The sequence below is a fragment of the Danio rerio genome, chromosome 12 (assembly GCF_052040795.2).
Source record: "Danio rerio strain M-AB ecotype USA chromosome 12, GRCz13ab, whole genome shotgun sequence".
NCBI classification, from domain to species: domain Eukaryota; kingdom Metazoa; phylum Chordata; class Actinopteri; order Cypriniformes; family Danionidae; genus Danio; species Danio rerio.
The window spans coordinates 4,381,575-4,404,838 of NC_141032.1; the positions used below are offsets into that span (position 1 = coordinate 4,381,575).

Here is a 23,264-nt window from a genome sequence, read left to right on the forward strand (position 1 = left end):
TAAGATTAATCTGCCTGAGCGACTCGCTAATCACTATCACTAATTCTTACCAGGGTAATGAATGCAGCAAACAAAAACAAGGTGACAGGAAATATAACAACTCAACAGAGAAAAAAGGCCAGAATGAGCTCATGAACATCAGACAGCAAATCCCCAAATCCCCAAAACATCCCGGATTATGTTTGAGCTTTAATAACTGAACAAAGGGACAGAGAGACTCAACAGAAGAGGACTTGATGACTTAAAGGTTAAAATTCATCCTTTTAAAGTCATCATTTACTCACCCTTCACTTGTTTCAGGCGTATTTGTTCCTGCTGTTGAACACAAAAGAAGATATTTTGACAAATGTTGGAACCACTGACTTCCATAGCTTTTCCTACTAATTGTTGAAAGTTTTCAGCTTTCTTCAAAATATATCCTAACAGAAGAAAGAAACTTATAAAAGATTGTAACCACTTGAGGGAAAGTAAAGAGTGAGTAAATGTTGGTTTTGGGGGTGAACTGTCCCTTTAAGAAGAAAATGGCTGCTGATTCTTCGACGCAACAGATATGATCCAACTTTGACGCTGTTGCGTAAGAAAGCTAAACGGCAGATGTACAGCCTCAAATCGCAGATTTAGGAAAATAGAAAGGGGGTTAAGAATAAAATAATACAATCCCGACTGTGCCGCAAATAAACAGACCTAAAATAACGCAGACAATAAGTCTCCCTCTCTGCTCGCTTGCTAGGTAGAGCTGATTAGGCCCAGGATGTCATCTCTATCGCCATTTTCGCAGAATTCCCGCTCCTCTACTGGCTAGAAATGATCTCAGAATTTCGACTTTTGTTCTTCAGAATTGAAAGGGGAAAAGTCTAAATGGTATATGTGACCCTGAAGCACAAACCCAGAAGATAGTCTAGGCTACATACCTGCAAACACTCCCGTTTTTGAAGGGAGTCTCCCGTATTTTAGACCCATCCCCCGTTTTGGTCTGTCTCCTGGAATTTCACCCAAGCCCCTCAGTCCTCAGTTCGCAAATCACATTTTAATTTAAACGTTGACGTTTTATTTAGCCTATCTTTTTTTTTTTACCTGTAAGTGTGTTATTGTTCAAACTATTTATTATGTTTAAAGTGACTGACAATAATAAATATTCATTAATAATCTGCCACGTGTGAACTGTGCAGAGCTGAAGCCGCTTAATTAGACCTAGTATGTATTTCAGAAATGTTTTCTGAGGTGGTACTTGGTGAAAAGAGTCTGAGAAACACTGCTATAGACAATTCTATAAAATAAAATAAAATAAAATAAAATAAAAAACAAACAAACATGTTTTGTAGAATTATCTGTTGTGTGCATGTTGTCTTAGACCCGTTTATTAAGTCTGTCCTCCACGACTCATCATCCCTCTATTTAGCTTCATGCAAATATATATATATATATATATATATATATTTATATATATATATATATATATATATATATATATATATATATATATATATATATATATATATATATATATATATATATATATATATATATATATATTCCAGGAGGCATGTTTAGTCTATATAGGATCACCATCATATTATTTAAACTTTTTTGTCAACTTGCAAAACTCATTATGTGCCGCCGACACCTCCGCATAAAAGGCTATTATGGCGTGTGAGCGCATGGGTTCGGTTGCATGTAGAAAATAACATCTTTATTTTGCATTTTAGACGAGTAAAATATTGTATTTTAATAAATAAAAAATATACCATGAGTTGCATACGTTGGCAGACACGTTTTAATTCAAAATCCTTTAAAACAATAACATGCGGTCAGACAGTGTAAAGTGTTATGTAGATGTACTGTAACTGTTTACATTTTTTAAATTTCTGTCAAAATAAAATGTCAAATCATACATACAATACAGTTGAGGTCAAAAGTTATAAGATAAACTGAAAAATATATATATATATATTTTTATTAAATAATTAATTATTTTGCCAAAATAAGGGGATCGCGCAAAATGTGTGATTTTGTAAGGACAGACCTCAATATATTTCAGATAAAATCTAAAATAATATTTGAATTAAAAATTCTCCCATATGAATTTGATTATAATGATTTTAAACCCTGTTAAAACTAACACATGAACAAATAATCACATTATTTGGAACTGAGATGTTTGTTAATCCTTCTTTCAAGATCAATTTTCATACCATACACATGTTTTTATAAATGTATGATGTATCATATTGATGCATCAGGGCCTTTTGGTAACTTTTTTGCTCAAAACTTTTTAAATTTAGTTACAATAAAAGTTTGCCCATGAAATTTTGATAAAATAGAACATTTCAGTTTGTTTATTTTTTTACACTAAACATTTTAGTTTTTCTTTCTTATTTCACTTTGTGTGAGGTGTATTAGCAGTTTCAGTCAATTGTTCATGCAAAGCTCATACCTTGAATATGAGAAGTGATTACATTTTAAGTCATTTTGCCCATTAGGACTCCCATATCTATCCTTTTGTTTTCACATATGTGCAAAAAGTACAGAAGCAAAGCATGTCAAGGTGCTATAATTAATTAGTGAGGAAACTGAGATTGAAAAGAAATTTGGGGTGGGATGAGATGTAATTCTTTGTGACTTAAAATGTTTAGTGTAATTAAACTTTTTACATGGGCGCAAAACTTGAACCTGCATACCCCTCAGTAAATGTGTAGTTACACCCCTGGGCCCACCTGGGCTAATCTGCAGCATTATACTATATAGGCACATTTCCTCCTCAGTTTTGTCCCAGCCAGAACAGTGCGATTTGATCAAACACACACACACACACACACATCCCAAATCACACATACAATATATACTGTCATATCGCACAGCTCTATTTGTACTATTTGGGAACATGTCCTCCTCAGTTTTGTCCCAGAACAGAGCGATTTGACCAAACACACACACACACACACACACACACACACACACACACACACACACACACACACACACACACACACACATCCAAAATCCTCCCTGTCTCGGTTGCCAGTGCTTGCGGTATTTGCCTGACAGCTGGGATTGGAGAGCTTATAAGCCACAAATTACCCAAAATCAACTAACACCCCTTTTTCCCTTGAACATGACTTTAGAGGACACATCTGTCCTGCACAATGCGCGCTGCTCGTGTCTGGTGCCAAGGTCAGATTCATGCCCCAAAAGCGCTTGATTAAAAACTTATATAACACACACACACACACACACACACACACACACACACACTGGTTTTGCCGTCTCATCAAAAATCCAACATGCTTAGTAACCTTGCAGATTGTGAAATTAAAGCAAATCTGTGAGATTCTGCAGCGTCTGGAACAAACATCCATAGTGAAATATCTTTGTGGTTGGAATTTATGCAAGATGTTTTCGAGAAAGTTTCAATGACACTGTATTATGAAATTTACTGTCATATATATGTAACATCAACTGTATTTTACTGTAGGACAGTTACGCAGTATGTTACTGCAGCAGAAGACCACACCGGGTGCCGCTCCTGTCAGCTAAGAACAGGAAACTGAGGCTACAATTCACACAGGCTCACCAAAACTGGACAATAGAAGATTGGAGAAACGTTGCCTGCTCTGATGAGTCTCCATTTCTGCTGCCACATTCAGATGTTCGGGTCAGAATTTGACGTGAAACACGAAAGCATGGATCCATCCTGTCTTGTATCAACAGTTCAGGCTAGTGGTGGTGCTGTAATGGTGTGGGGGATATTTTCTTGGCACACTTTGGGCCAATTAGTAGCAATTGCTTGCTGTATCGGTTGCAATAATGTTGCTGATCATGTCCATCCCTTTATGACCACAGTATACTCATCTTCTGATGGCTACTTCCAGCAGGATAACGCACCATGTCATAAAGCGCAAATCATCTCAGGCTGGTTTCTTGAACATGACAATGAGTTCACTGTACTCAAATGGCCTCCAAAGTCAGCAGAACCCAATCCAATAGAGCACCTTTGGGATGGGGTGGAACGGGAGATTCACATCATAAATGAGTAGATGAAGGTGCCACAATATCAAACCATGCATGAGCAAAATGTTTAATTCCTTTACAGAGCTTATTTAACACCAGTTTGTCTAAATAAGATGTTTCTCAATTTTGTTTTAAGTGCAAATCCAATGTTGGTTCTGTGATGCATGTATTCTGGGACTGTGACATGATTAAGACACACTGGAAAAAAATCCACAAATTAGTTCAGAAGATTACAGGTAAACCTTTTGCCCTATTTATTTATCTTCTAAATTGTAAAACTGCTCTACACCTTAGTCATTAGCCAATTTATGTTACAAACCCTTTTTCAATCAAATCAAAATAATTAAGTCATGAAGGGAACGCAACATGAAGAGTACACATGAACTAAGTTGTCTAAATTAATAAATTTATTACAACCAAAACAATCCAACAAATCATGTGTCACAACTAAATAAGAATGAATAAAGAATCAACAACTCACGTTCTCCAACAACCTACAACACTAACCAAAGACTAAACAACCCAGGAGCGGCACCCGGTGTGGTCTTCAGCTGCTGTAGCCCATCCGCCTCAAGGTTGGACGTGTTGTGTGTTCAGAGATGCTCCTCTGCAGACCTCAGTTGTATCGAGTGCTTATTTGAGTTACTGTTGCCTTTCTTTTTATCAGCTGGAACCAGTCTGGCCATTCTCCTCTGCCCTCTGGCATCAACGAGGAATTTGCCAGAACTGCAGCTTACTGGATATTTGATATTTTTCAGACCATTTTCTGTAAACTCTAGAGATGGTTGTGCGTGAAATCCCAGTAGATCAGCAGTTTCTGAAATACTCAGACCAGCCCGTCTGGCACCAACAACCATGCCACGTTCAAAGTCACTTAAATCCTCTTTCTTCCCCATTCTGATGCTCGGTTTGAACTGCAGCAGATCGTCTTGACTATGTCTACATGCCTAAATGCATTGAGATGCTGCCATGTGATTGGCTGATTAGAAATTTGTGTTAACGAGCAGTTGGAAAAGTGTACCTAATAAAGTGGCCAGTGAGTGTATTTATAAAAAATTTTTATGCTTTTTTGCTAACTTGATTATTTGTTTCATTTCTTACTGGTTCTCCTGATATATACTAGTATCCTACAAGTACTTAATGAAAATACTAAAAACTCTAAATGAAATGTTGAAACGGCGGAGAACATGAGATAATATATAACCAGCTGGAGGAGGAGATGACGATATATATATTTCAGGAAAAATAGAGCCGTTTAAGAGCCAAACATGTCGACAAATGATGTAATGATTGTGGCTTCTGGCCCACCAGTTCAGCTTTTATCCCTCAAACATGCACGACAGGATGTTTTATCCCCTTTAATCTCTCATATTCATATTGCACAGCGGGTCAGACGCCAGCATTATTGGTTGATCAGGATCATGACCTCTGACTGCAGATCAGCTTTTCATAATGCCATGTTTCGCCACAATTCAGCAAATGACACATACATTACAGTAATTATGCAGCATTGTAGTTGAAAATAAGCACTTTAGCAAAATGCCACAGACCTATATGACCCAAAGGGTGTTAAATACATTGTAAACCAGTACCAGTAGAAGCATCTTTGAAGAGTTCCTGATTAAACCCCAAACTGGATTTGGATATTTATGATTTATTTATTTATTTTTGATGGTTTAGAGATGTTTAAAACTTGAAACAGGATGTTTAGACTATATTTTTTAGTGCATTATTATATTGAGTTCTAAAACTGCAATTATTTTTAACTAATCTGCTAATTAAATTAAATTAAATTAAATTAAATTAAATTAAATTTAATTTAATTTAATTTAATTTAATTTAATTTAATTTAATTTAATTTAATTCAATTCAATTCAATTTAATTTAATTTAATTTAATTTAATTTAATTTAATTTAATTTAATTTAATTTAATTTATTTTATTTATTTAATTAATTTAATTTAATTTAATTTAATTTAATTTAATTTAATTTAATTTAATTTAATTTAATTTAATTTAATTTTATTTAATTTAATTTAATTTAATTTAATTTAATTTAATTTAATTTAATTTAATTTAATTTAATTTATTTTCGGCTTAGTCCCTTTATTAATCATGGGCCGCCACAGCAGGATCAACCAACAACTTATCCAGCAGCAGCTGCCCTTCCAGCTGCAACCCATCACCGGGAAACACCCATACAGTCCTATTCACAAACTTACTCTACGAACAATTTAGCTTACCTAATTCATCAATACTATAGTGTATGTCTTTGGATTTGTGGGGGAAACCAGAGCACCCAGAGGAAACCCACGCCAACATGGGGAGAACATGCAAACTCTACACAGAAATGCCAACTGACCCAGCTGGGACTCGAACCAGCGACCTTTTTGCTGTGAGGCGACAGTGCTAACCACTGAGTATGGACTGACAGCTGCGTTCTTTAAAATTTTTTAGGAAAGTAACAGGAGTTAATGGGAAAAAGTTTTTATTTTTTTATAATTTAATTTAATTTAATTTAATTTAATTTAATTTAATTTAATTTAATTTAATTTAATTTAATTTAATTTAATTTTTATTTTATTTTATTTTATTTTATTTTATTTTATTTTATTTTATTTTATTTTATTTTATTTTATTGTCTCACCCTCCAACACAGTAGGTGGCGGAAATGCACCTTAAGCTGGTTTAAACCAAGAAGAAGAAGAAGAAGAAGAAGAAGAAGACTGACAGCCGCTGCTTTCATTAGCTCGTGGAAGCGACATATTCAGTGAGTTATTAAATGTAATTTATGTGATATAATGAGTTTTTAGTTTGTTTAGAGTGATCTGGATGAATACAGACTGCTGTCAAGTTTTTATGGAAGCATACGAGTAGCATAATTCAATTCAAAATGTAATATGCAAAATGGCAATGCAATATGTTAAATGGCAATGTATTTCTGTATTTGAATTTGCATTTTCCAAGACATATGAGCAATGTTTGGTGCAAAATGAAAATGTAAATTAAATTACATTGTTTGCATTTCTCATTTCAAACACTGTTTTAATTTGTAAATTGTATCCACATTTTAAAGCTTTATAAGTAGCAAAATTAAATTGAAAATGCTATACACAAACTGAATTTGATGTGAATAAAGTACAAGCAGAAACTGTGGCAAAATGATCATTTAAATGTTATTTGTCCTAAATGCATTTACACTCGCGTCTAGGAAATGCAGGATTACATTTTCAGCATAACAGCATGGGATGTGTGTAGCAAAATTAATTTTGAAATGTAATACGCAAAACAATAATGCAATATGTAAAAGGCAGTGTATTTCTGTATTTCAGTTAGCATTTTCCAAGACATATGTGCAATGTTTGCTGCAGAATGAAAATGAAAAAAACATAATGCATTTTCATTTAACACATCGCGACGAATGAAAGCCGATTTGAAATTGAAAATGCATTCTGGCCTGGCCACGCCCACAGACGGCCACCGTTGCTGCAAGGCAGGTTTTAGGTTATGTCGTCACAGCTGCCGCGAGGACTATTTGGGACATTTGGCGGCATAAACATGGCGAAGTCTGTTCCTCAGCGGCTTCGTGAAGCTGCACGAGCCCTCGAGCGTGAACTGGGAAATACTTTAGAAAAGCAATCACCTCCTAGCTCAGTAAACTTGGCTTAAGGTTTGATATTCGCGCACGCAGTTTTAGGGATCATCTGCAAATTACATCGACAGAACCTAAAGGGGCTTTAGCTGATGTGTACTGTGTGCTTATGACAAGAGCTATTGCCTATTTCTGCATTGTATGTACCATATAGTTAGAGGTATAGTAGCTTTGCTACCTGTATTAAATCAGTCTGGCCTCTAACCATTTATTGGAATCTCCTGAATTTTTTCTGCTTTGCGTTACTGTGCATTTTGGTTATGTTGATGTAATTTGCAGATGATCCCTAAAACTGCGCGCGCGAATATCAAACCTTAAGCCAAGTTTACTGAGCTAGGAGGTGATTGCTTTTCTAAAGTATTTCCCAGTTCACGCTCGAGGGCTCGTGCAGCTTCACGAAGCCGCTGAGGAACAGACTTCGCCATGTTTATGCTGCCAAATGTCCCAAATAGTCCTCGCGGCAGCTGTGACGACATAACCTAAAACCTGCCTTGCAGCAACGGTGGCCGTCTGTGGGCGTGGCCAGGCCAGAATGCATTTTCAATATCAAATCGGCTTTCATTCGTCGCGATGTGTTAAATGAAAATGCATTATGTTTTTTTCATTTTCATTCTGCAGCAAACATTGCACATATGTCTTGGAAAATGCTAACTGAAATACAGAAATACACTGCCTTTTACATATTGCATTATTGTTTTGCGTATTACATTTCAAAATTAATTTTGCTACACACATCCCATGCTGTTATGCTGAAAATGTAATCCTGCATTTCCTAGACGCGAGTGTAAATGCATTTAGGACAAATAACATTTAAATGATCATTTTGCCACAGTTTCTGCTTGTACTTTATTCACATCAAATTCAGTTTGTGTATAGCATTTTCAATTTAATTTTGCTACTTATAAAGCTTTAAAATGTGGATACAATTTACAAATTAAAACAGTGTTTGAAATGAGAAATGCAAACAATGTAATTTAATTTACATTTTCATTTTGCACCAAACATTGCTCATATGTCTTGGAAAATGCAAATTCAAATACAGAAATACATTGCCATTTAACATATTGCATTGCCATTTTGCATATTACATTTTGAATTGAATTATGCTACTGGTATGCTTCCATAAGTTTTATCCAGTTTAATATAGCGCAGTTTAACTGACAGGCTTTTCCCTGTCATTCACTGTAAGTTGAGTTTTACCTGAGGATGGCAGTCCAGACTACCACTCTAGAAATCAGCCTTTTAGCTTAATAATCATTATAAATACAAAGCATTCAGTTAACAAATGCAAAAATAACATTTATTTCATAATGTCACATGTATATTATTTATATTTATGCAACGGATGAGTAAATACTGCTTTATTAAAAAACTATATTATTTTTCAACGTTTTTACTTCAGTACCCTATACAAATTATATTATATTGTATATAATTAATACTTTTATTGTATATAATGCAAACTTTCAGTAAAAAATGATTGTAGGTTAGTTACAGATGAACGGATTTTGTAAAAAAAAAATTAAAGGAGCAAGGGACAAACAAGTAACTAATATTGATTATTAATAATATTGATTTTCTCATGTTAAATAATTGTATTTATAAATGCAGCATCTGCATCATATAGTTTCTAAAAATGTATCTTTTAAGTGAATTTACTAATTTAATTACTTGTATGTATACATACACACACACACACACACACACACACACACACATATATATATATATATATATATATATATATATTATTACAATTCATGATAAGGATGTTTGCAACAAGCAAATGCAAAACGTGTCTCGTTCTTTTCATTTAATTTTGATAAAAGTACGTATTTATTAGTTTATTATTTAATCATAATTTGAACAATATTATATATTTCTATACAATAATCAATTACGATTAGTTTTAGATGGAAAATCATTATATATTATTTGATTTTTATGTTTAAACATGCTTGTGACTTTAGTACCTGGTGAAAACAAATTTCTTTTTCTAGTTTAATTTCGCATTAATTTTGCAGTTAATTTTCATTGCAGTTATAAAAATCAAAAATATAAGAGAAAATATCAAAGCAATTAAATGTGTGTATTTTATTAATTTATTATACATTCTAACAGTACCATAATTGATAATTTTAATATTATGATTTATAACAAGTGTAATGAATTATAACAATATCTTAAATGTTTTTTTTTATCCAAGCAGGGTTTTATGATTTATAATTAAATTAGTAAATTCACTTAAAAGATACATTTTTAGAAACTATATAATGCAGATGCTGCATTTATAAATACAATTATTTAACATGAGAATATCAATATTATTAATAATCAATATTAGTTACTTGTTTGTCCCTTGCTCCTTTAATTTTTTTTTACAAAATCCGTTCATTCGTAACTAACTTACAATCATTTTTTTTACAGTTTATATTACATACATTAATAGTATTATTTACATACAATAGGATATAATTTTTCACAAGGTACTGAAGTAAAAACGTTGGAAAATAATATATATTTTTTAATAAAGCAGTATTTACTCATACGTTGCATAAATATAAATAATACACACGTGACATTATGAAATAAATGTTATTTTTGCATTTGCTAACAGAATGCTAATTACAACTAATTACAATTGTAAATTACAAATCATTCTGAATACGAAATATTAAGGAGCAAATGGCAAATAAGTATTCATCACATAGGATTTGTTAATATATATATATATATATATATATATATATATATAAATTTTTTTGTGGATTTGACATGAGATAAATGTTACTATGTTAATTTGTGGTTTTTAATTTGTAGTTTTTTTTTAAATATATTATTTATTTGTCTGTATGCTACTAAACTATCGTTAAAAAGCTGTATGTGGCACATTTTATATTTCATAAAATGATGATGTTTTGTTTTGCATGTTTTATATTTCTCATTCTTTTTCAGCTTTTCTCTCCCTCATGTTGGCCCGATGTGGGCAATTGTCTGGAAAACTTCTCCGATTGAGCAGAATCAACTTTAGCATCTCCAAAACCAGGACATTTATCTCTAGTCTTTCTTCTTGTCATTTTTCATCCCCACGTTCTGTTTTCACTTCTTTTTTTGCATATTCAGCTCTCCCACGTTTCTCTCTCCATCACTCTCATCTCTCAGCATCCTGTTATCCTGCACTGAGCTCTGACAGAACGATCCGTTTTCTCTCTGCATCCACTCGTCCTGCCGAACACATGGATTTAAAGGGAGTTCTGGAGGTTTTGGAACAGCTCGCTCCATTATCATTGGCTGAATCCTGGGATAATGTTGGCCTATTGGTGGAACCTAGTAGACCTCGTCCAATCAAAACAATCCTGCTCACTAATGACCTGACGGCGGCGGTCATGGATGAAGCTGTAGGGATGAAGTGTGATCTGATCGTCTCCTACCATCCGCCACTCTTTCGGCCTTTCAAGCGTTTGCTGCAGAAGGACTGGAAGCAGCGTTTGGCAGTCAGAGCAATCGAAAACGGCATTGGCATTTTCTCCCCACACACTTCATGGGACAGTGTTGAGGGAGGCGTTAATGACTGGCTTGTTGGAGGAATGGGTAAATACAGTGTTACATTTTCTTACTTGAGTAGGGTGACCATATGTGCCATTTAAAAATTAAAATCATTGTACGAATAAAAATGTTAACGGTCAAAAAAATTATAATATAAAAAGTATACACACAGTTGAAGTCAGAATTATTAGCCCCACTTAGATTTTTTTCTTCTTTTTTTTAAACATTTCACAAATGATGTTTAACAGAGCAAGGAAATTTTCACAGTATGTCTGATAATATTTTTTCTTCTGGAAAAAGTCTTATTTGTTTTATTTTGGCTAGAATAAAAGCAGATTTTAATTTTTTAAACACCATTTTAAGGTCAAGATTATTAGCCCCTTTAAGCTATATATTTTTTGATATATTTGCATATATATTACCCTAACTTGCCTAATTAACCTAGTTAAGCCTTTAAATGTCACTTTAAGCTGTATAGAAGTGTCTTGAAGAATATCTAGTCAAATATTATGTGCTGTCATCATGACAAAGATAAAATAAATCAGTTATTAGAGATGAGTTATTAAAACTATACAGAAATTGGGGGGAAAACAGCTAATATATATATATATATATATATATATATATATATATATATATATATATATATATATATATATATATATATATATATATATATATATATATATAAATTTATAGTGCTGGGCAAAGAATAATAACAATTGTGATTAATGGTTTCATTATTATATTGTTATTTTATCGTATTTATTTCCTTTCCATAATTGTGAGAACTTTTAGTTTGTCCCATACTGCTTGAGTGTTAAAAATTGTGAAATTTAATGATCTTTGAAGTGTATAGGTGTACTATCAACCTTATTTAAAGGGCAAAAACCATATATATATATATATATATATATATATATATATATATATATATATATATATATATATATATTGCCCTGTAATTCTGACTATGTGGGCGAAGCAGTGGCGTAAGTAATGCTGTTGCCTCACAGCAAGAAGGTCGCTGGTTCGAGCCTCGGCTGGGTCAGTTGGCTTTCTGTGTGGAGTTTGCATGTTCTCCCTGCGTTCGCATGGGTTTCCTCCGGGTGCTCCGGTTTCCCCCACAGTCCAAAGACATGCTGTACAGGAGAATTGGGTAGGCTAAATTGTCTGTAGTGTATGAGTGTGTATGTGAATACGTGTGTGGATGTTTCCCAGAGATGGGTTGCAGCTGGAAGGGCATCCTCTAAATTAAATTTAAATTGGCGGTTCATTCCGCTGTGGCGACCCCAGATTAATAAAGGGACTAAGCCGACAAGAAAATAAATGAATGATTATATATATATATATATATATATATATATATATATAATATACTGTATGTATAATTATTAGCCCCCTGAATTATTAGCCCCCGTTTAACAGAGAGATTTATTCAACACATTTCTAAACATAATAGTTTTAATAACTGATTTATTTTATCTTTGTCATGATGACAGTAAATAATATTTGACTAGATATTTTTCAAGACACTTCTATACAGCTAAACTAGGCAGGTTATGGTAATCAGGCAAGTTATTGTGTAATGATGGTTTGTTCTGTAGACTATCAAAAAAATATTGCTTAAAGGGGCTATTAATTTTGACTTTCTTAATTAAGACTTTCTTATATAAATAATAATAAAAAACAAATAAATTAATTAAATTCAAAATAAAAAAAATTTTGATTGTGGAAATCCAGCAAATCAAGCAGGCAGGAGAGTCGTTTAGGATGCTGCTGCAGTTCTAGTTAAATTAAAGCTTATTTTGAAAACTTAAGTTCAGTTTAACGTAAATATCACTGTTGAAGGATGATGATAAAGCGAAATATAGAAAACCTGGCCAGGATGTGCCTTAAAATGAGAACTCATGGTCACCCTGTGCTTGTGTCTTTTTCCACAGGTAGAGGTAAAGTGTCGGTATTAAGTCAAGCAGTCTCTAGCGGTGCACAGAAACACAGGATTGAGTTCTCATGCATGGATGATGGAGAAGTAAACAGCCTTTTGGAGCAGCTGAGACACACAGAGGGCAGCGAAACCTTTCAGTGCACTAGAATAAAGTGAATATACATAAGCATGCACAATATATTATTTTAGCATTCATATTACAATGTGTGTGCGTGCGCAAAAGACAGAATTATAGCTACACGCTGTGAAAAAATATCTGTAAATTAGCAGTTTTCCATATTTTGAGATTCATGTTTTTATTTTGGGCGAAGCAGTGGTGCTGTGGCCTCACAGCAAGAAGGTCGCTGGTTCGAGCCTCGGCTCAGTTGGCATTTCTGTGTGGAGTTTGCATGTTCTCCCTGCGTTCGCGTGGGTTTCCTCCGGGTGCTCCGGTTTCCCCCACAGTCCAAAGACATGCGGTACAGGTGAATTGGGTAGGCTAAATTGTCCGTAGTGTATGAATGTGTGTGTGGATGTTTCCCAGGTATGGGTTGCGGCTGGAAGAGCATCCGCTGCATAAAAACTTGCTGGAGAAGTTGGCGGTTCATTCCGCTGTGGCGACCCCAGATTAATAAAGGGACTAAGCCGACAAGAAAATGAATGAATGAATGTTTTTTTTTTGTATTATTTATGTTTTTGAATTGCATTATGGGACTTAGAGTTGTCACGATACCGGAGTTAGGTACTAATCGATACTGAAATTTGGTTTTAAAGCATTTCAAAGTCACGTCGATCAGCTGGTTTCTCTAGAAGCTGACATATGAGTGATCCACTGATGAATCGCGGCTTTAAAACGCTCCAGGGTCCCTGTATCTGTAGTTACACTTTGTGGACAGCAGTGAGTTTGGTGAACTGATGACCTTCACGGCGAATCACAGTCATTTCTGTTGACAGCGTGAACACAGGCAAATCAGCACTGCTTACGATTGTGCTCAACAGCTCATAAATGTTTGCAGTAAATGGACGATTTTAAAGTTTCAGCATCGATTGGTACTGAATTCTAGTATCGGGACAACCCTAATGGGACCTTTGTCTTTCTTCTAACAACTTTAAATCTTGAAAAGTAGAAGTTGTAAAAGTCAAAGTTTTAAAAAGTGACTTTTATTAACATTTTTAATAGTTTAAGCTACAGGTCTCAAACTCTTTGGAGGGCTTTCAAACTTTCTGGAGGGCTGCAGCTCTGCACAGTTTTTTTTTAAAGATTTATTTATTAGATTTTTTTTGAATAATTTTACAATAACAGTACAAACAGAAATATATATATATATATATATATATATATATATATATGTATATATATATATATATATATATATATATATATATATATGTATATATATATATATATATATATGTATATATATATATATATATATATGTATATATATATATATATATATATGTATATATATATATATATATATATGTATATATATATATATATATATATATATATATATATATATATATGTATATATATATATATATATATATATATTTATTTATATATATATATATATATATATTTATTTATATATATATATATATATATATATATATATATATATATATATTTATTTATATATATATATATATATATTTATTTATATATATATATATATATATATATATATATATATTTATTTATATATATATATATATATATATATATATATATATATTTATTATATATATATATATATATATATATATATATATATATATTTATTATATATATATATATATATATATATATATATATATATATATATATATATATATATATATATATAACAGTACAACATTAATAAAAAAATAAGAATAAACCACACTATAACCCTCATATTGTGTGACACACAGTATATGACATGCAAAAACACTATATGATGAGCATAAATCAATTTTCAAATTGAGCATATAAACAGGTCGGTACCATACGTTGAGGTTGACAGCATGGTGTATTAAGTAAAATAAACAATAATAATAAAATAAAATAAATAAATAAATAAAAAAATAGAAAAGAAATAAAAAAAAAGCAAGAGAAAAGGGAAAATGTATTAAACTAAATAGGCTGGGGGGTGGCACGTTCTTAAAACTTGTGGTTTTATGTCAAGAAAAAGTTGTATGTTTGTGCTATATCAGCAGCACTAATACTCAATTGGAAGCACAGATCAAAACAAAAATGAAAGAATGGCAACCATTCACTCCACAGTAATTGCCTCAAGTCTCAAAGATTTGACATGTTTCAAAAATGGCAACCAAATATTAGAAAATTTAACCACTGAACCTCGGAGACTATGTTTACTTTTTTTCTAATTGAACACAAAATAAGGCATCTTTAATCCACTGAGTATGGGATGGGGGTTGAAGAGACTTCCACTGCAACAAAATGCACCGCCTAGCTAATAATGACAGAAAAGCTATTAATTCAGAAAAACTAAATGGTAACTCACAGTCAGGGGGAAGAACTCCAAACAGGCCAATTAACGGAGAAGGATCAATATTAATAGATGTAATTTCTGAAAATGAATCAAAAACAGACTCCCGAAAAGGAAACAAAGCTGGACAGGTCCAAAACATGTGAACTAGATTTGCAGGTTCAGCATGACATTTGTCACAGGTTGGATCCATGGCAGGTAACATGCGAGCCCGTTTACACTTAGACCAGTGAACTCTGTGAACTACTTTGCACTGTAGAATCCCATGGCGAGCACATACAGACGATGTATGGACCTTTTGTAAAATTGTTGACCAAATATCTTCTTCTATGTCTATGTTAAGATCCCTAGCCCTAATAAAACGCAAATTTTCAGATGTAGAAGTATGAGACGTGAGCAAGGAGTTGTATATTTTAGAGATGCTCTGCACAGTTTTGATTCAATCTTAATCAATCACTGCTGACCCAACTAATCAAGGTGTTCAAGAGTACTAGACACAAGAGCATAGCCAATGCTGCTGATATGGCAATAAAACATAAAACAATAAATCTTTCCAGATAGAGATATTCAAGTTAGCTGGTGAAATGTTGCATTAGAAATAGCAGAAAGTCTAAATATAGCACTTTTTTTTCAATATCATACATCCCAAGCAACTATGCATGCATTGGTATCTATTTTAACACTGTTATATGTTCATGTTCAGAAGTGAGAGTGGAGGACAGCAGGTGAATCTGACCTGTAGGAGCTCAGCGTTGACTGGTGCGGTGCAGATTCTGCTTTCACATCCACACACCAGCAAATCCCTGAACATCACACAAGTCCAACAGGTGAGGGAATGACCACGTTCATCACTGTTTTTTTATTTATTATTTGTCATATTTGACTTTTTAGAAATAATTTTATGCAGCAAGGATGTGAAAATTGACAGAAAACGTTATATCAATTAAATGCGACCTGAAATAAATGAGTTGTTAGCCCCTTTCACACATACAGACCTTTCCGGAAAATTGCCGGCAATTTTTCAGAAAGGTTGTATGTGTGAACAGGTCCTTTTTGAAAATACCGGTAAATTCGTTCTGGCTATTTTCCGGAAAGAGAAGTTGTAACATTACCGGCAATTTGCCGGAATGCTGCGCTGTGTGAATGCAGAAGGAAGATTACCGTAATAAGCGCGTGCACGTCTAGAACGTGCTGACGTGAGACGTCTGCTTTAGCCAATCACAACAGTCAGACGCATTTACGTCCGCACAGTTCATGAGAATAAAAGCCTTTGAATATTTTTCCAGACACATTTAGCTGCTAGAAGTTAGTCAGATCTCGTTTATATGTTTTTCCTAATGCCAACTGTGTAAATAATCATCGATGAGATGCTTATGATAAGCCGTTGTTTGATTACCTTCAAGCTTTGCGTGCGCCTATGAGCGCCCGCACACGCACATATTATGAACATCTCGACATGCGAAAGTGATCCTGCGAAAGTTGTTCACAATATTGATCATCCACAGAGTTTGTAATTTAGTCAAATGTTTACAAATACAAGCGCAGCCGTTTAAGGCTCATTTGTGGTGAATGATGTCAGAATTTACCGGTATTTTGGAATGGATGTGTGAATGCTCTTTTCCGGAAAATTTCCGTAACGTCCTCGCCTGTGTGAACAGCGCTTTTTTGAATATACCGGTAAAGTCGTTCCGGAAATTTTCCAGATATTTACCGGTATCACTGTGTGAAAGTGGCAGTTACCATATAAATTAATTATTTTAAAATCACGCATTACTTTTTGTTTTACTAAAATACAATTTTTCTATTTATTCATTTAAAAAAAAAAAACTGAAAAATAATATGAATGTAGGTAATATTAACACATTTATGGCACTGCAGATCGGCATGTTGGTACTAAAATGTTTGTTCTTTACATTTTTGATAAGAGTCAGTGTGCAAGATTCATAATAAACTTTATTTTTATATAGCACCTTTAAAAATACCATCTCAAGGCACTGACATATAAAATGTGCCGCAGTAAAAGATACATACAAGAATGAATGCAAATAAAATGCAATAATAAAAATAATTAAAAACACATAGGCGAGGCAGTGGCGAAGTAGGTAGTGCTGTCGCCTCACAGCAAGAAGGTCGCTGGTTCGATCCTCGACTCAGTCGGCGTTTCTGTGTGGAGTTTGCATGTTCTCCTCCGTGTGCTCCGGTTTTCCCCACAGCCCAAAGACATGCGGTACAGGTGAATTGGGTAGGCGAAAATGTCAATAGTGTATGAGTGTGTGTGTGGATGTTTCCTAGAGATGGGTTGCAGCTGGAAGGGCATCCGCTGCGTAAAAACTTGGTGGATAAGTTGGCGGTTGATTCCGCTGTGGCAACCCCAGATTAATAAAGCCGACAAGAAAATGAATGAATAAAAACACATAAAATAATAATAGACGTGACACTCCGCTGTGGCGACATTTGATAAATTAGAGACTAAGCCGAAGGAAAATGAATGAATGAAAATAATAGAAATAATAATAAATCTAAAAATCAAGCTACCCTACAAAAATAAGGTTTAACTCAAAGGGTTTTCTTTAAAATTATACCAAATATTTACACCTCTGCATGTGGATTTGGGAAGCTTTAAATTTGGGTAGGCAAAATCCAGGCGGAAATCCCAAAATAGCACTGGAGTTTAACTGGTTAACACATGGATCCATGCACAATACTCTGTTTTAGTCATATTCATGATGCAAATACATGCATAAAAGGTTTTCTGGTTTTAATTTACCGTTGTGTTGTGCAAAATGCAAAGCATGTGACACCAAAGACTGGACTGATGCTGAAATGCAGCTTTGCAAAAGAGGAATTAATTACACCTTAATATAATTTCAATTAGAAAAACGTTATTTTAAATGTTAAAATGTTATGATTTCAGTATCATTTAAAATAGTTACAGTATTACTGACTTTATTGTATTTAATTAAATAAAAATGTTTTTAAAAATGTAGATTTGGTGAGCATAAGATACTTTCAGAAGCTAAATATATTCACTTTGAGTACAAAATGGTGGCAGTGCATTTGATTGGCTGTTTCTTCTGTTTGTTCCTCCACTGCAGCCTCCTCTGTTGGGCTGTGGTCAGGGTCGACTCAGTGTTCTGGAGGAACCAGTGTCTGTTTCTACAGCAGTGCAGAAGATGAAAACACACTTGGGTTTGCCTCATTTGAGACTGGCCTTGGGGGACCAGCAGACATTAGGTGAAACAGCCGAAATATTCATATTTTAACATGGCCATTTTTACAATTACTGTACTTTCACTGTACATAGACAGTTGCCTCGAAAATGCACTCCCCGTCTACTTGATCCAAACCTGTTTGAGTTTCTTTCTTTCGTTGAACACAAAATAAGATATACTTTAGAATGTTGAGAAAAAAATAGCTGTTGATGTTTATTTTTGCTAATATTGATGTTAACGGCTTCTGGTTTCCAACATTCTTCAAAATATCTTCTTTTGTGTTTAACTGAAAAACAGAGTCGCAAAGATTCGGGACACACTTTAGTTTGAGTAAATGTAGGGCTGTGCAATTAATCGAAAAATCCGATTACGATTTCGGCTTCTAACGATTATGAAAAAGCATTAATCGAGATAAACGATTATTTCACCACGTACCGCCCCCTTTCCAGTTGTTCACATGTGAAAACGCTTTGCCTCTGCAAAGCTCAGTTCCACGTGAAAATGACTAAAAGCATGAGCTGAAATGTAACTTTTGCAGCACGGGATGCGCATTATTCATGTTTTTAAAGCGCAAAAGAGCACGTGCTGTTGTGTGTGTGCGCGCCATGCATAGCCTCGGACAGGTAGCGTGTGTGTGTGTGTGTTAGCGTGCGCCGCGCTTAGCCTCGGAATGCAGAGCACACACACATCTAACGGAATCTTAATGTGAGCGCTTTAATGGTCAAGACATGCACATTTGTATCAGAGCGCGGTGTTTAGTGATTATTCATATTAACCCTCATTTGTGTAATAAACAAACAAGTAGAGAATCAAAAGACACGTGAAAGAAAAACCATATCAGAGCCGCACTATTCTTAAAGTGACAGCGTGCGATATTCCTGCTGCTGCCGACTGTTTTTATTATTAATCAATAATAAAATCAAAAATACAGTGAAGATGCTTAAAGCGCAGTTTAAACAACAGATTTAATAACTCATTTCTAATAACTGATTTCTTTTATCTTTGCTATGATGACAGCACATTATAATTTACTAGATGTTTTTCAAGATACTAGTATTCAGCTTACATTGACATTCAAAGGCTTAATTAGGGTAAATAGACAAGTCATTGTATAAAAGTAGTTTCTACTGCAGACAATCAAACATATATATTGCTTAAAGGGGCTAATAATATCGAGCTATTAAAATAGCTTTAAAAATATTCAAACCTGCTATTATTCTAGCTGAAACAAAACAAATAAGCCTTTCTCCAGAAGAAAAAAATATTATAGGAAATACTGTTAAAAAAAAAAAAAAAAAAACCTCTGTTAAACATAATTTGGGAAATATTTATATATAAAAATAAATTCACAGTAGGATGAAAAATTTTAACTTCAACTGATTTTCAACTGATTTTGAATAATCGTGATTATGATTTTTTCCATAATCGAGCAGCCCTAAGTAAATGGCGACATTGTGGTCAGCCATTTGTTGCTACATTATTTAAATGTGTTATTGTATTCATAAACTATCACAAATAGCTTTTAATTTATTGCACTCACTGTAGTTAGTCTTTTAGTCATTTACCTATAATGGCAAATGAATCAAAATGTTCATACATCTACTGGAAATAGCTTATTTCAAGGGATAGTTCACCCCAAACACAAAGACCTCACTATTTACCCGATTTAGTATTTCCAAATGTTTATGAGTTTCTTTTTTTTCTGTTAAATACAAAAGAAACACTATTATTCAAGTTTTCAGTTTTGGATCAAGTGACGGGTGAATAAATCATGGAATTTTCAGTTTTGGGTGAACTATCCCTTTAGGGCCAATTCAAACCAAGATTAAGCACACAGCACCAATAACCGTAGGATGATAACTGTTTATGAAATGCACACTCTGCAGTTTTTAGGTGATAGAATAATAATTGCATGTTAAATGCACATAGGTATGTGTATTAGATGTTTATTTCTTACAAAAAACAGTTAGCTTTTTTATTCCCTCTTGTATGTTTTAAAAGTTAGAAAGAAATAAAGCTACAATTTTATTTATTCAGAAACTGAAGTAATTAACGAATAAATAATTGTATTGTATTGCATTTAGAGTGATTTTTAAAAGTCTATCTTTGTAATTTCCATTATTTTCATGGCTTTGCGTATTGAATAATAGTCCAGAGTTACATAATCCTCAATAAGCGCATTATTTATGTGATGTTGTAGACTCGATGGTGAAGACGGTTGCAGTGTGTGCCGGTTCTGGAGCTTCTGTCATACAAGGAGTAACAGCAGACCTCTACATCACTGGTACGTCACAGACATCAAAAAAGGAATTTATTATCAATTTATAAGTGATAGAACAACAAATAACAACAGTTCCTAATGCAAACAAACTAGGTGATATTTTAAGGTGTCAGTAGCCTCTTTCACATATATAGACCTTTCCGGAAAATTACTGGCAATTTTCCGGAAAGGTCTATATATACAGTTAAAGTCAGAATTATTAGCCCCCTTGAATTATTTTTTCCCCAATTTCTGTTTAACGGAGGGAAGATTTTTTTTTCAACACATTTCTAAACATAATAGTTTTAATATCTCATTTCTAATAACTGATTTATTTTATCTTTGTCATGATGACAGTAAATAATATTTGACTAGATATTTTTCAAGACACTTCTATACAGCTTAAAGTGACATTTAAAGGCTTAACTAGGTTAATTAGGTTAACTAGGCAGGTTAGGATAATTAGGCAAGTTACTGTATAACGATGGTTTGTTCTGTAGACTATCAAAAATAATTTTGACCTTAAAATGTGTTTTAAAAAATTAAAAACTGCTTTTGTTCTAGCCGAAATAAAACAAATAAGACTTTCTTCAAAAGAAAAAATATTATCAGACATACTGTAAAAATTTCCTTGCTCTGTTAAACATCATTTGGGAAATATTTAAATAGAAAAAAAAAAAAATTAAAGGGGGGCTAGGGTTGTAACAATATACCGGTATGACGGTCTACCACGATTTGAACGTGCACGATTATCATACCATGAACAATTGCATATCAACGGTTTTAACCCTTAAAGACCGAGACAGCCACCCGCGGCTAAAAATAAGTATTGCTCTTAAATGTTTAATAAGTGCTGTATCACATAACATTCGCGGACTTTCAGAGGCTCCGGAATCAGTGCGATTACGTCATCAAAATTTGACAACGCTGATTTGACAAAGAAACGCTCGTCACTGTGTCTCCGGACAAACCAGACATGATACATTGATGCATTGTCCCTCCTCCATGCCCAGATTGGTTCAAACTCGCTATATCACAACCAATAAGCATAAGTTTCGCTTTTGTTTGTGGACCATCAATGAGCGTTTTGAACAACACGGAATGAGAGATAGGCATACATTTATGCGCGGCTAAAAAAACGCAAAAAAAAAGGTTTGCATGAAATAATTCTCATACTAAGTACTTTTGCATGCACAGCAGCACAGAAACATGACAAAACAGTGACACAGCAAAGACGAACTGCTGCTCTTGCTGTTTTCAAAAGACGCAAATGAAGGTGCAGGTGTTTGTCTGCATTGCAGACAACCATATCCAAATCCATATCCACAGACAACCATATCCATGCTGACACATAAACCCTAAGGATGCTCCATATTGAATCTAGTTTCGTTATGTAACTATTTATAGTATAGTAAATATTTATATCTATTTTTTTACTGAGGATTTGCACCATGTTTATTTGGACTTTGACACATTATTTATTATTTTCTTATTTTTTTATTTGTTCATTGTACAAGTGGACACATTCTCTCACCTCAGCGGTCAAGATTAAGTCCTGAAAATCTCAACATGCTTACATTTCTTCATCACAACCTAGACTGAAAAAAAAACAACGCTTTAAATACATGTTTACAGCCATAAACTTGGTATTGCACTTTTGGTCTCCCATTTATCCTGCTTATAAGGAAGGACAGTTTAAGTTTATTTTTGTCTAATCTTAAAAGACCTTGCTTGTTTATTCCTTCTAATTTAATTTATTAAAATGGGAGATTTTTCAGTTTATTTTTATAAAAGACTTCTATAGTTGTATTAAAATGGTTCTTTCAAAAGTTTGTTGAAATAAAACCTTTGTTCAGTCAGAAAACGTGTTCTTATTCTTTTCAGGGTCTTTGCTATGAGAATTACTATTTAATACCGTATACCGCGAAACCGTCAAACCGTGGTATTGTTTTAGACGATTATCATACCGTAAAAAATTCATACCGTTACAACCCTAAGGGGGGCTAATAATTCTGACTTCAACTGTATATGTAATTATATAACCGCTGAAAGTAATTGGTTCTCAAACTGGTACGTGTACCACTAGTGGTACGCAGGCTTCCTTCTAGTGGTACGTGGAGGAATTGCTGAATAATTCAAGAAAAAAAAAATGAACACACTT

At 33.6% G+C, this 23,264-nt stretch overlaps 2 protein-coding genes across 8 annotated transcripts in view; one reads left to right on the plus strand and one right to left on the minus strand.

The window, feature by feature from the left end:
* tlcd3bb (TLC domain containing 3Bb) overlaps positions 1 to 23,264 on the minus strand; it is a 538,378-nt gene that overhangs the window by 131,666 nt on the left and 383,448 nt on the right. The window lies entirely within an intron of this gene.
* The window catches only part of nif3l1 (NIF3 NGG1 interacting factor 3-like 1 (S. cerevisiae)), a 41,807-nt gene continuing 25,257 nt past the window's right edge, over positions 6,715 to 23,264 (plus strand). For 4 of the 7 annotated variants that reach the window (XR_015503573.1, XM_087275375.1, XM_087275376.1 and 1 more), the window contains exons 1-6: positions 6,715 to 6,778; positions 10,616 to 11,251; positions 13,150 to 13,306; positions 16,335 to 16,458; positions 18,727 to 18,865; positions 21,044 to 21,127. Coding sequence is in view for 4 of the 7 variants with exons in the window: in XM_087275375.1 (XP_087131501.1) it covers positions 10,630 to 11,251; positions 13,150 to 13,306; positions 16,335 to 16,458; positions 18,727 to 18,865; positions 21,044 to 21,127 (1,126 nt within the window). In the remaining 3 variants the exon portion in view is untranslated. Of the gene's footprint in view, positions 6,779 to 10,615; positions 11,252 to 13,149; positions 13,307 to 16,334; positions 16,459 to 18,726; positions 19,440 to 19,490; positions 21,128 to 23,101; positions 23,241 to 23,264 lie in introns of those variants that run through there. The other 3 variants (XR_015503574.1, XR_015503575.1, NM_001029968.2) reach the window with 3 other exon arrangements.